General features: G+C 34.3%; 1 protein-coding gene across 11 annotated transcripts in view; it reads left to right on the top strand.

The window, feature by feature from the left end:
• The window catches only part of DNAH8 (dynein axonemal heavy chain 8), a 356,347-nt gene that overhangs the window by 282,077 nt on the left and 60,200 nt on the right, over positions 1-14,070 (top strand). For 10 of the 11 annotated variants that reach the window (XM_031964914.1, XM_031964911.1, XM_031964913.1 and 7 more), the window contains 6 exons: positions 2,606-2,711; positions 4,964-5,216; positions 5,348-5,538; positions 5,962-6,083; positions 10,746-10,864; positions 12,898-13,100. In XM_031964914.1, coding sequence (XP_031820774.1) covers positions 2,606-2,711; positions 4,964-5,216; positions 5,348-5,538; positions 5,962-6,083; positions 10,746-10,864; positions 12,898-13,100 — 994 coding nt within the window. The remainder of the gene's footprint in view (positions 1-2,605; positions 2,712-4,963; positions 5,217-5,347; positions 5,539-5,961; positions 6,084-10,745; positions 10,865-12,897; positions 13,101-14,070) is intronic. The other variant, XM_031964912.1, reaches the window with a different exon arrangement.

Genomic DNA, 14,070 nt, shown 5'->3' with positions numbered 1-14,070 from the left:
ATCAAAAATCCAGACCCCATCCCTTTTACTGACATCATAAAAGAATATATAGCTTGTCACACTAACTTCAGAAAGAAACAAGAGGATAAAAATTATTTATGATCTGGGTCAGCCCTATCATGGAAAAAAAAAAGTCAAAATACTACCAAGTAGCTCCAAACTAAATATTTTAAATTATATAGGCATGATCTCTGATCTTCTGATCTTCATCACTACCATCACTAAATATATATGAGCTTTGTTTGTGGTGTTCATACATGTACATGGCACAGTGTAATGGGGGAATACTTAGCTAGGAATAAAAAGACTGATTTTGGTCTCAACTTTGCCACTAAATAGCTGTTACTTTGAGCAAGTTACAGCCACTCTGGGCTTCATCTGTTAAATGAGAAAGTTAATGAGGCTCTCTCCAGCTCTAAGATTCTTGGATACTGTGATGCTTTTTTTTTTCTCATTTTGATTTTCATTCTTGGGTTTTGAGCTTCATTATGTTAGCACTGACCTTTGAAATTCTAAGTATCTAATGAACTGTAACTCTTCAACTGCTCTTTATCTTCAAATCTTTTAAAACTCCATTCTAAGAGGGGGGAGTATCCAGGGCCACAGCAAGTCATCAGAGGGCAAGTTATTCTCTCAGCTGCACAAGAATTAGATGAAGAAGAAACACTACAAGTTCCCCACTATGCTTTAAATTTTATGAGATCAACAAAATAGCAAACTAGTTCAGTTTATATTCCCTAAAGCTTCAAATTCAGAATTGGTTCAGGGATTTCTATAGCCACAGCCTTCCTCATTCCTTATAGCATTTCTTGTATTATCCTTTCTACTCAATCTTGATCCAAGTGACCCCATAAGTAGCAAGAGCACAGATCAGATGTTATAGATCCAGAGATTTAGAGTTGGAAAGGGTCTCAAATGCTATGGAGTCCAGTGTTCCCCTCATCTTACAGATACCAAAATTGAGGTTAGGGGACTCAGCCAAGTCCTATAGTTAGTAAATATCCAAAGTGAGATAATCCTGACTTCACTATGCTCCACCCCTTCTCAATCAAGTCCTAGATCTGGGCCTGGATTTACCACCTGGTAGTTGGGTGACTTTGAGCAAGTTACTTCCTCTAATTGTAACTCACGTCCTTTATCTATAAAATGAGTGGGCTATACTAAATGATGATCTCCAGTAGAGTTTAATTACTTCCAACTCTGACCACCTGTGATTCTGTAACATATCTAGACTATTAAGCCAGTTTTCAAGCTGACCTTATATCCACTCTCTCCCCAATCTAGTCTGTTCTAAAATCAGAAGCAAATATCATTTGCTTTGTGTGCCATTCGATCACATCCCTGTCCTGATAAGAAATCTACAGTGGTTTTTAATCACTTTCTCAGCATGGGATTCAATGCCCTCCTTTTAGGTGACCATCTTAATTTTTCATAATTAACTTAACACCTCACATCAATAGAACAAACTTATTTATTGCCTATCCCCTAAATAAGACTTAATGCTTCCTTTTCTATTCCTTTGCATGTTGTTTCACTCCCTAACATTCTCTTCTCAAAACAATCCCCTTACTCTTAGAAAATTCTGCCTAGAAGGCTCCTCCCACATGAAAATTAATTTTGACTAAACTTGTCTGACTTCAGTTCCATTTTCTCTAATTACCTCATGAGCCTCTCAGTGCATATAGTTCTGTTCAGTCTCATTAATAGGTTATTATAAGTACATTTTTCCTAAAACATGATATTTGTGTGCCCATATTTGCTTTGCTTCTCTCATTCTGTTGTGGATTTCAGGAAGAAAGGCAGTGTGCTTCCAATTTCTTTCATGCTAACTCCAAAATATATGTCACGGGGTCCTTTACATATGGTACCAAAATCTACAGTGAAGTCATTGACTGACTGAATGAATGGATGAATGGTGGGTTAATCTGGAAAGGCTTTATGACATGTTATGTTACACAGCATTATTTAAACGAATCTAAATCTAATGTGTAAGTAGATGAATATAGGTATTTTGTAAAAATTCATAGTGCTCATATAAAAGAGAATTGGAAAGAAGCCTATTGAAGTATACAAATAAAATAAAGTCTAGGCAAAAAAAAAAAATGTGAGTGATGATTTCTTGTTATATTAGACAGAGGATCAAAGCTAAATCAAAGGCCAAAAGCCTCCCATTAGACACCTTAGGCTTCTATCCAGAAAACTTAGGCCCAGAATTAATATTTGCATAGGACAAGGCAGTTCTGTGTGCATAGGCAGAAGACCTAAGTGAGCAAGGTCAAGGAAGGAAAATCCTGTGAGTACTGAATAAGAGGCCCCATAAGTGAGAGAGCCAAATCAAGAATGCTCAGGAAAACATACTTGACTCCTACATCTCAGAGGGCACACAACGTAGGCTTGTCATCAGATATAGGAAGTTCAGAAAAATAAGCAGATTTGCTTAGATGGATTTGCTGATTATATTAACCATTCTTGCATTTATAAAACATACTTTAGTATTTTGGGCATTTGAAAAAAACTGATGGTTGATAAACACTATTAAATTGGATTCACTATAAAATTAATGCAGTTTTTTACAGTTGTCTCACTTTTTGATGCTTAAAAATAGGAACTGGAGTCAGAGAGAGTTAAACTTATGGAAGACGTTACTTTTAATAAGAGGAAGATGAAAGAACTAGAAGATAACCTACTGTATAAACTAAGTACAACACAAGGTATTTATTTGTCTCATGGATTCAGAACAAACATTTCTTGCAAAGATTTTTTTCTATACCCATGAAATAACAGCATTAACATTCAGCCACTAAAAGTGCTAGAGAAGAGTTAATAAATACTCCTTCTGTTGCTCCTCTTAGTGGTGGTACAATTATCCTCCAAAAATTGCTAGAACTGCATTGATCATCTCATGCTGGATATCCAACAGCACAATTGAAGAACTTCAAAACTCTTGAACCCCCTAGATGACCACCAAATTATAAAATTATGTTTTGGGAGACTGACACTTAGTCACACAACAGGAATTTGAATTCCAGTCATAAGCTCACTATTAACATACATGGATATCTCATCAAGCAAACCCTATCTGTCTCCCATATAATTAACATACATGCACCATGGTATCACCCCTCTCACATAGGTAATTAATATTTTATTCTACTGAGTCAATTGGGGTTAAGTGACTTGCCCAGGATCATACAGCTAGGAAGTGTTAAAAGTCTGAAGTCATATTTGAACTCAGGTCCTCCTAACTTTAGGACTAGTGCTCTATCCACTGCTCTACCTAGCTGCCCCCATAATGAATAATTATTTAACTTAATTTTCCAAGAGAAGCTAATTTGTCTAGCTTCAATCTACAACTCTTAGGGAAAAGATTATACTGTGGTTCTGGGAAAAACAAAAAACAAATCAACAACAGTATTTAGGTTAAAATTTTGTCATATCAGATTTTCTTGGGTACTCTCTTCAATCTGTCTTTGCTCCTGCATAGAATTTTGTATGCATTTTACAGGTAGGAGTAATTTTTTCCCACCATAAATTTGGGAAGAGACATAGAAGGAATCCCCCATAACATGACATTTGAGAATACACTGTCTCCCCAAGTTGAAATCTAAACGTACCTTTTTGTCCACTAAAAAAATTGAGTCCCAAGCTTGTAGAGAGCTGGAACTCTTGAAGTAGTATACTTGAAACAAGGATACTTACAAGGTGTTAACTCAATGTGATTAATGAGATGATGGTTCTCTAGTTTACATATATTAAGTACTTAGCATGGTGATGTAATGGTTTCTCTAGATCACACATATTCAGTATGCGGTAATGAGGTAATTGTAATTGAGTATCTAAGGGCTGAGAGTACTAGAAATGAGACATTCCATCCTCGACCAGCCTCATCATGGCTGTCCTGCCTTCATCACTTCCCCACTAAGACCAGGGACTTGGGCTGATCCCAACGACCTCCAGAAAGTTAGCCCAAACATTACACAAGCTGGTTCAAAACTTCTTAATCCCTTGTTATCATGATCTGTTTTTATTGAGCACTAATGTACCTTAACAGACTTTGAGTTACTGAAGTGAGTTAATACAAACATAGTTTCTTGTCTAGATCAGGGCTTCTTAAACTTTTTCTACTTGTGACCCTTTTTTGCCTGAGAAATTTTTACATAGCTTCAGGTAAAAAGATATATAAAATAAATATATAATATTAAACCACATTAAAAACCATAATTTTGTGACCTGTACATTCATTTAGGAGACCCCATATGGAATTGCAAACTGTGGTATAAAAAGTTGGGATCTAGATAATTCTTATTATCAAAGGCAGACAATGATCATGCTGACAAGGACATTATGTTAAGAAAATGCTGACAAGGACATTCATAAATAAGGAAATAAGGAAAACATGTACAGTACTTAGAAAGGCATATGTATAGTTAGTGAAATTATGAGTGAAGAGTATTTACATAATTATGAAAAAATGATTCCTCTGTTTGCTTCTTCCTATGCTACCCTCTAGATAGTAATAAGAAGAGAAAATCTGTGACATAGAAGTTGAGAGGAGGTTTGGAAGAAAGCTATCAGGGTGTCCATTCCAGTAAACCAGTGATGATCTTAGGAACAGGGCAGGTGCCTAATGTGCACTAACATTTACATAAAGCAGCCAATCAAGAATATTGGGTTTAACTACAAAGACTAATTCTGATGTTTACCACTTTAGAACTTTTGTTATAGATATCAGATTTCAAAATTAGTGAAAAAAAGACATTTCCCTCAACTCTTTGATTAATTTCAGTGCGTTTTTGTGAAGTATCCAAATTTCAAGACACAATGGAGCACATTTCATTAATAAGGATTGTGGCACTGTACTCTATCTAAATGTTGGGACAATTACAGAGCAAATGTGGTAGGGAGCAGGCTATCTCACTTTAAGGCCATGTCATGTTATATTTTTTTCCTGTTTGACTGTTAGGTTCCTTGGTGGACGATGAATCTCTCATTGGTGTTCTCCGGACAACCAAGCAAACAGCTGCTGAAGTAAGTGAAAAGCTGCATGTGGCAGCAGAAACAGAGATCAAGATTAATAATGCTCAGGAAGAATTTCGACCAGCTGCTACAAGAGGAAGCATTCTCTACTTTCTTATCACGGAAATGAGTATGGTCAATATCATGTACCAGACATCCTTGGCACAATTCTTGAAGTTATTCGATCAATCCATGTTCAGGTTGGAGCTTGATTATTATTTTTCCTACTCAAAAGCAATGACTTAAAATTGATTTATGGATAGATAGGTAAATAGATAGAATCATTCTTTTATAAATTGCTTTCTTCTTTAATTTTTAATGTGATTTTTAGGTCTGAGAAATCTCCCTTGCCACAGAAGAGAATTGTAAATATTATTGAGTTTTTGACTTATGAAGTTTTTGTGTACTCAGTCAGAGGCCTATATGAAAATCACAAATTCCTTTTTGTCCTCCTTATGACCTTAAAGATTGATCTTCAAAGAGGAACAGTTAAACATAAAGAATTTCAGGCACTTATTAAAGGTAAATTTTTCCAAATTAAAATGTATTAACTACAGGAAGTTGTTCTTGGTCTCCTTTTAGCATAGTATAACCTTATTTTCTAAATAATGCAAAGTATATTGAACTTATATTCACATGCAACTAAAGACGATTTTCTATTGATTATTTAATGATAACTGATATTTATACAACTATATATATGTGTGTGTGTGCATATATGTATATATACATATGCATCCTTTGAGCCCCTAAAAAACCTTATGATATAAGTAGAACAGCTAAAATCATTCCCATTTTGTAACTAAAGAAAGCAAAACCTATCATTAAGTGCCAACTTGAAGGTATAAAAGCTTATTTTTAATAGACAATGATTAGTTATTTTAAATTTTGTTTAAAAGGAGAACTACACAATTTGAGTCATGCTATTACAATACTTTTCTTTAGGGGGAGCAGCCTTGGATCTCAAAGCCTGTCCTCCAAAACCCTTTAGATGGATCCTTGATATGACTTGGCTAAATCTTGTGGAATTGAGTAAACTACCACAATTTGCAGAAATTATGAATCAGGTAAGGGGCTTGCTGATTAAAAATGCAGGTTTAGAAAAGTTCATTTGGTCCTCATTAGTTGAGTCTAACGTTTAAAATGCATTCTTTTGTGGATTCATACTGGGTTAGGAATTCCTGAATGTATTGCAAAATTTTTCACAGACCTTCACAGTGGAAGGACCTCCTTGGCAACCTTATGGCCAACCTATAATTGAACAAGAATTCTCTCCACAGTATTCTCAGCAAGTAATTATTAAGCCTTTACTTCAAGATTTTCAAAGGGAAGTCCACTGCTTCACAAGGTAGCCCATCAGATTTGGCATTATTGGTAGCTGTTGTCAATAAGCCACTTCAATATAGTTGATGTATTTATCCATATCCCCAGTTCTGGAAAGTTCTCTGGGGCTCTAGAAAGATTCAATCAAATTTATTTCTTTCTCCTTTTGGTAGATATAGAAAAATATGAAAGACTTGGGCGTGGATGATGTTATTCACCTCCAGAGAAACAGGAGAAGCAGAGTACAACCTTACATAGATGTATATGAATGTATATGTGTACATATTTGCTTGATTATCTGTTTGTGTATTATGTTTATGTATATGTCTATGAATATGCACATATATGTGTATATATAAATAGATCTGTGCTTGACTATGTAGCCTGCTTGGGGAAGGTAGAGGGAGGGAGAGAAAAAATATAGTAAAAATACACAGTAGACAACAAAGGAAACAAAAGAAAAGATGGACAGTATTTATTATATATGATTTCTTGAAATGGAAATTTATTGTTACCTATTTTGAATCCTCTCTTATATTCCGTTGTGCACATAGCATTTTTTTCTGTTTTTTCTTTTGTTTTTTTATTTTGAATTTAACTTTTAAGTAAATATAATTAAAAGAAGAACAAAGGGCTGGGATGAATGATTAACTTCATGGGAACTAACAAAAAGAGTTTGCTCTGATTCTTCAGTTCTATAAGAATGTTTTCAGGTGCTTATTTAATACCTAAGTGAAATAAGACAATTTTCATTTTTCTAATCTTTTTCCTTCTCATGGTGAAAATGGGGCACCTTCATTGCTTGCTTTTCTTTCTTTCTTTGAACATGCCCATCTTGTTGTTGTTGATTAAGAAAGTTGATTAAACTGTCACTGGAAGATAATTATACAACTCAGAAAAAAAGATGGTTGTTTGTAACTGATATGTTGTCACTGTTGGTATGTCAGTGTGTAGTGGAGTGTGTGTGATTTCATAAGTGTCAGGATCTGATAATTAGCTCTGTCTTCTGCATTTGGTGCTGACTGACAAATAAAGCAATAAAGCAGAGTCAGAGTTGGCATTGATCTTAGGATAAAATTGCCATCCTACCACAGCAAACAATAGTGTTTCTTTTTCTTTTTAATGACAATTATTCACATTCATTTCAAGCTGATTAAGAATGCATTTATCTGTCCATCTGTGGTTGGCAGGTTATCTTCATATATAGTCAGCATATTATTAAACTGACCTTTGCTATTAGATTTTAAGTTCCTTGAGAGAGGAGATATTTGTAATGTCTTCTTTTTCTAGAACTCCTTTTAGTGTACAATACTCTGTATGTTAAGCATGGTTATAATTAGTTTGTGCTGTGCTACAAGGAAATTTGGTAGCTTGTAATGACTTTCTTCTAAGTTCTCTTCTAATGGAACAGCTGTCTCTGTGTTGCTATCCATTTTAATTAGCTCTTGTTTGCCATTTTAATTCATATTTGTACATCTAGATATTCTTATGCCAGCATTTGAATTTACCTGCCTTTCTATTAGCTGAATACCTTCACTGTCCATGATTATCTTTGCTGGTCCTGCTATTTACCTATTATTATAGACTGGGAATAAAGAGAACTGAGTATCAACTTAGTCTTTTTGCTACTAACCTCAAACACTTAGTAGGTGTTTAATAAATATTGATTGATGCATTTCCAGGGGCAAGTCACTATACCTATTAACGCTTCTCTTCTGAATTGTAATGGGACATGGGGAGGGAGCTAGATGATTTCTAAGATGACAAGGAAAGAAGGAAAAGAAAAGGAAAGGAAGGAAGAGAACGAAGGAAGGAAGGAAGGGAAAGAAGAGAAGGAAGGAAAAGAAAAAAAAGGAAGGAAGAGAACTTCAGGAGGGAAGGAAATGAAGGAAGAGAAGGAAGGGAAAGAAGGGAAGGAAGGAAGGGAAGAACAAAAGGAGGAAGGAAAGAAGAAAGGAAAGAAGAGAGGGAGGGAAGAAGATAAGAAAGGAGGAAGGGAAAATGAATAAATAAATTTATTAAGCACTGATTGTGTCAATTACTAGGGATACAAATACAAGCAAAAATCATATTTCCTGTTTTCAAGGAGCTTACATTTATAAGTAATAGGCTTAAAGGGAAGAAGAGTTAAGAAAGTCTCCTCAATGTTTTTCAGTGCCTTCTTTTTTCTACTATGAAGAATTTGCACTGTTTATTTATTATGGGAACACCTTAAAATGGTTTATGATGTCTATCCTCTGATAAGCAGATATTGGCAAATAATATGTTGCTTTATTAATTAATCATATGAATATTTGATTGTTGCAAATGTGGGGTTCTAGTTTCCCTCTCTGTCTTTATCATCATTATGACTTTTTTCCTCTTTCACTAATTTTTGAAAATTTTTGTTTACCAACATTCCCAGATATTTTCTAAATATTTTACATTAAAGACATCTGTATTTCATATGACATTGATATATTCTTTGTCCATATTGGAAAAATAAGATATTTTAGCAACTAGCAAGTTGTCTTTGTAGAGGTACACAGAGCCTCCTCTTGCTCCTCCTTTCCTCTTTTAAATATTGCTTTCTGATGTCTGATTCAATTTAATATTCACATACAAAGATATTCTCTGTAATGTACTTGTATGACTATACTTGTTGCTTTTTGGCATTTATTACAAGCTATAGTTACCTTGTCATGAAGTCATAATAAATTTTTTGTATTCTTCAACTCTAGATTAAAAGGTAAGTAATTAAATTTCTTCACAGACAAAATTTAGTAGAGCTGCTAAACTAGCAGGATGGTACAGGCTAGTTATGTCCCATCATCAGAACTAAAGCCATGACTTCCTTAAGTTCCATCTCTATTAAATTCATACTTCTAGAATAAATTTGGAGTGTAATGATTTTATTCCCCTACTCAGGGCTCTACAAATGCCCCTTGAACAAAAACAAAGTATCTCAAACTCTGTAATTTAAATGTGTGTTAAAACCCAATATATTCTCATTGAGCCCTTTATGACAGTTTTGCTCTTGGAATCCATAGTAACATTTGTTGATATGCTTTTGACAAACATTCTCTTTGACATAATATTCTTTTAACATTTTTTCTCTTGTCCATATATCATCATATTCTCTAATTGCTTCATATGACCATTTGTGCTGTATGAAGGCCAAGAGGCAGGATAATGGAATTTAAGCAAATGCATATATCTTTAAACTCTTTGTTGCTGTAATCAAATACAGTTTAATTCCAACTTCTCTCATACTTCTTCTATGTCAAACACAGCAACCACCTCCTTTCACCCAACAAAAACCATTCTGAAATTTTCATTTTGTCTACTAAAACCAAACTTTAAAAGATAAAAAGCCAGGAAAAAGGAAAAAAAAAGCAAAGTTCTACAATGTAAGATATACATAATTCCTCATTCTATCTTTTATGGCTCAAAAGACTTTTTTTCACTTATTCATTCCCTGCAAAGAATCTAGATGAGTTCTGTTTCATCTCCACATTCTTCAGACTGAGATAGAAGGTCTAACACATATGCCAAAATACTTTACCCCTAAACCTACATGCACAGACACACATTTCAACAATTCAGTCTCTGGAATTAATTAGGATTTAAAGCAAAGGCTGAAGAATTACCTGTTAAGTATATTTTAGATAGAATTATTTTTTCAGTTATATGTTGAACTAATTTCCATCTGATGCCCTTTCCAATTTTAAATTCTGTGATTCTGTAATCAGATATTATTTGCTAGCTCAAACTATTTAGAAATAACTGAATACAAAAAAACCTAAAATTTAGGTGAATATTCCATAGTTCATACCATGTCATTTCTTTCTCTGTCTCTCTCTTTTTTTAACAAACCAATGATTTCATAAGTATGAGAGAACTACTGATGTGGACATTCCATTAATTGAGTCTCAGAGAGATGCTTTGAGCCCATGGAGTCATAAAGCCAGGATGCTTTAGAGGCAAGACTTGAACTCAGAAGACTTGCCATTTAGGCACTCTTCTCATCTATTTTTAGAATGCTCTTCAATTTTTAAGTTGTACTTAAAACTTAGAAAAACTGAAAAAAACACTGAAAAATAAAAGTATTTTGACATTAGCAAAGTATGGGTTTTTTGTCAATGAACAATTATTATTACTATTTTGTACAGTTTTGCATTGTAGATAAAACATAATAATGCAATAAAGAAGATTAAACTTAAAACCTAGTTGAAGGGATTAAAATATAAAAGCTTGAATCAACTTCACTTTGAAAAAGACGCTTCTCTAAAATTCTTGAGAGTTGTCCCAAATATTAACTTCTAATTGAGTGTGTACAAAGTTTATATATACATATATGGCTATCGCTTTGTCATCTTTCATTTTAATATTCAACATATATAACTGCTAATTTTTGTTGCTTTTAGATATCTCGCAATGAGAAGGGATGGAAAAGCTGGTTTGACAAAGATGCTCCAGAGGAAGAAATAATTCCTGATGGATATAATGATTCATTAGATACTTGTCGCAAACTTTTACTCATCAGGTAAGTTATTTGCCTGACTTGGAAGCATTCATTATGTCAGCAAATTACAGTTCTTTCTACATTTAGATTTTGGCATGTCCTTATGTCCATAAGTAACATAGATACCTCTTGGCAGCTGGGATGGTGGATAGAGTGCAGTACTTGAAGTCTCAAAGTTCTAAGTTCATCTATGATCACCATCTATGATGACTAGTTGAATGACCCTAGACAAGTCACCTAAACTTTAATATATTCCAAGGTACTCCCTATTAAATCATAGATTATAAGAGCAAGGTTTATAATGAACCTTAAAGACCATTGAATCCAAACTTCATTTTATAAATGAAGAAACTGAGGCACAGAAAGTGTGCCTTGTCCAGTGACTTGCTCATAGTCACACTACTAATAAGATCCTGAAGCTGGGATTCAAACTCTTATATATTGTGTCCTGTATCATGCAATCTGCAGCTGATGGAGAAGGATTTTACAAGAGGTGACTAAGTGGCACTATGTGCCTCTGGAACATATTTCCATGTACTGACTATTCAGTCTGTTTACAACTAAAAAGAAAAATTATTTATAGGCTGATTATATTTTCCAATGAAAAATTGTTGTTGAAATTCATAAAGTTGAAATTATAAAGTATGTCATCATAGAAAGAGGGGTAGGGTCCTGTTCCACTGAAATGGGAAGTACTGTTTTGACAACTAGGAAAAAAATATATCAAAGTTTCTTTTCTCTTGTTTTTGTTACACTAAGAAGTAAGAGAGACTTCCCATATTAGATGTTATTTGTATGCACTACGCTGATTTTCACTTATATATCTGCTTCTTTTAAAGATTCCCTTGCATTGTTTCATTTGTGTACTTGGTCTCTCTCGCTAGATTGGACTCTTTGAGATCAGAAATCATAGATCTAAAGCTGGAAGAGATTTCAGAATTCATATAGTCCTATTGGATCATACACTTCAGTGGTGTATTGGAGCCAGCTTCAGCTCGTTTTTGAGAGCCAGTTGTTAAATTTTCAGTATGAGCATTTATTTACACTTTGGAAATTTTCCAGATGCTACAAATCAGGTCTTGATTTATTGTTTTGTTGATTAAACAAACTTAACAGTGTGATGGAGAGAATGCTAATAATGCAAATTAAACTTAAAATTGTGTCCAACATTCATTTAGGGATGATGGAGTAAGAGAGAAAGAGTTTGTTATATGTCACATAGGTCACTGGGGCACTCACTTTTCACCTTCAATCTGAAGCTTTCACAGAAGTGTAATGTTCAGAATTCTGACCACACTGCCTTTCTCTCTCATCTTTTATTTCTTTTGTAGTTTTCCCACTGAATCCTAAAAAAGCACATACATCTTAGAGGCTTAATACATATGTATTAGATCACAGATTATAGAATTTAGAGCTAGAAAGGACTTGAATCATCTAAGAACTCCCTCATTTTATAAGCCATGAAGTGACTTACTGTAATTCACATAGAAGTAAGAGTATAACAAGAAGATCCCAGGTATTTTTATTCCAAATCTGGTGTTCTTGTCACTGTACCTTAATTCTCTCTTTAATTTCAAGGATTCCTTCTACATTTTGACTGTCTTTTAGCAATATAACACATGATGCCACAATCAGAAAAGAAAAACTTCCCTCTGTATCTTTCCTGGAATATATTCAAATGTAATGAAGAATTACTGAGCTTAGAGCTAGTGTCTGCCTCATTAGTTAATCACTTTGCTAAGCAGTTTTAGAACAAAATTCCTCACTTATAGAATGAGTTTTAGCACTTCATCCTATATCTCAGGTCCTTCTAATTTCAAGATTCAATTTTCCTAAGTTTAAGCAATGAGGGATTCTTAGTGACCAACAAGGGAGAGCTTCTTTCAGCCTACTTTTAGGAGAATCTGCCCTGTCTTGGCATATTCTCACAGCCTTTTCTACACATCTGCAAGGGGTAAAAATTAAGATAGCCATGTTCCTATTAATTAAATTACATTGTTTGAACTTAAAATAAAAATGAACACAGTAAATTTATTTTCTTCAACTTTCCCTAGGTCCTGGTGCCCAGATCGTACTGTTTTCCAAGCAAGAAAATATATTGCAGATTCTTTAGAAGAAAAATATACAGAACCAGTTATCTTAAACCTTGAGAAAACTTGGGAAGAAAGTGACACACGAACACCTCTTATATGTTTCCTGTCCATGGGATCTGATCCAACTAATCAAATTGATGCACTTGCTAAAAAACTTAAGCTGGGTATGAACAAAACCCCATTCATTTGAAAACTGCATAACTGGTACATTGTTTAACTCCTGAATTTCCCTCTTTATGTTTATTCTTAGAAAAACTGAGTTAAATGAAATAAATTTTATCATTATCCCTTTCATAGATACAGGGTAAGTATGCCAATATAAAGGTTAATAAGGATAGGTTAATAAGGATATTCTGAACATTTTTGTATTTTCTTACACAGTGAGGAAATGAAGAGAATCACTGATTATTAAGAGAGGAAACTGATCAAGTTGAGGGGATCAAGAAAAGCTTTGTGTATAAATTGATGTTCATTTTTATTCCTCTTCACATTTCCCTTAGAACTCGCCAATACTGGGCATTCATTGTCTTTCTGCTCTGCACTATCTCTGCTGTTCGAAAAACAAAGTTGTTTTTCTCCACAACACTGTCACAGTGCAAATTGTTCCAATTCTCCAGGTGTTCCAGTCTAATGCAAAGTGAATTGCATTAAAACAAAAATATATTCCTGGTTTCCTGTGAAATTTTAAATAACTTTTTCTGAATTTGGTCTGAGTCTCACCTCCCTATCCTACAGCATGGTATTCTTTCTGTCATTGTACTATACCTCTAATCCTCACAAAGCAGGAAATTCACAACTTCATGGCTTGGAGTTTCTATCTCCAGAATCTGGGACATCTGGCACAGGACAGGAAATAGCAAATTTAAGGCCCTTTTAGATGGAGGAGTTGCAATCTGGCTTGGCTTCCAAACAGTACATCCTGTGGGAGAATATAAGGAGAGAAGAGAACAGGGCTGAAGACAGAGAACTGGAGAGTACTCAAAGTTAAGGGACAAAGTATAGATTGTGAATCAACAAATGGACCTGAGAAGCAATCTAGAAGTTGGAGAACCAGAAGCCTGTCTCAGTATTCCAGAGAAATAACATATATGGAAGGAGAGGGTAGTCTACAGAGTTAAATGCAGCACATAAATT

The sequence above is a fragment of the Sarcophilus harrisii genome, chromosome 4 (assembly GCF_902635505.1).
Source record: "Sarcophilus harrisii chromosome 4, mSarHar1.11, whole genome shotgun sequence".
In the NCBI taxonomy this organism is placed as follows: Eukaryota; Metazoa; Chordata; class Mammalia; order Dasyuromorphia; family Dasyuridae; genus Sarcophilus; species Sarcophilus harrisii.
Note: the sequence above shows the minus strand (reverse complement) of the source record. Positions and strands in the feature narration are given on the sequence as shown.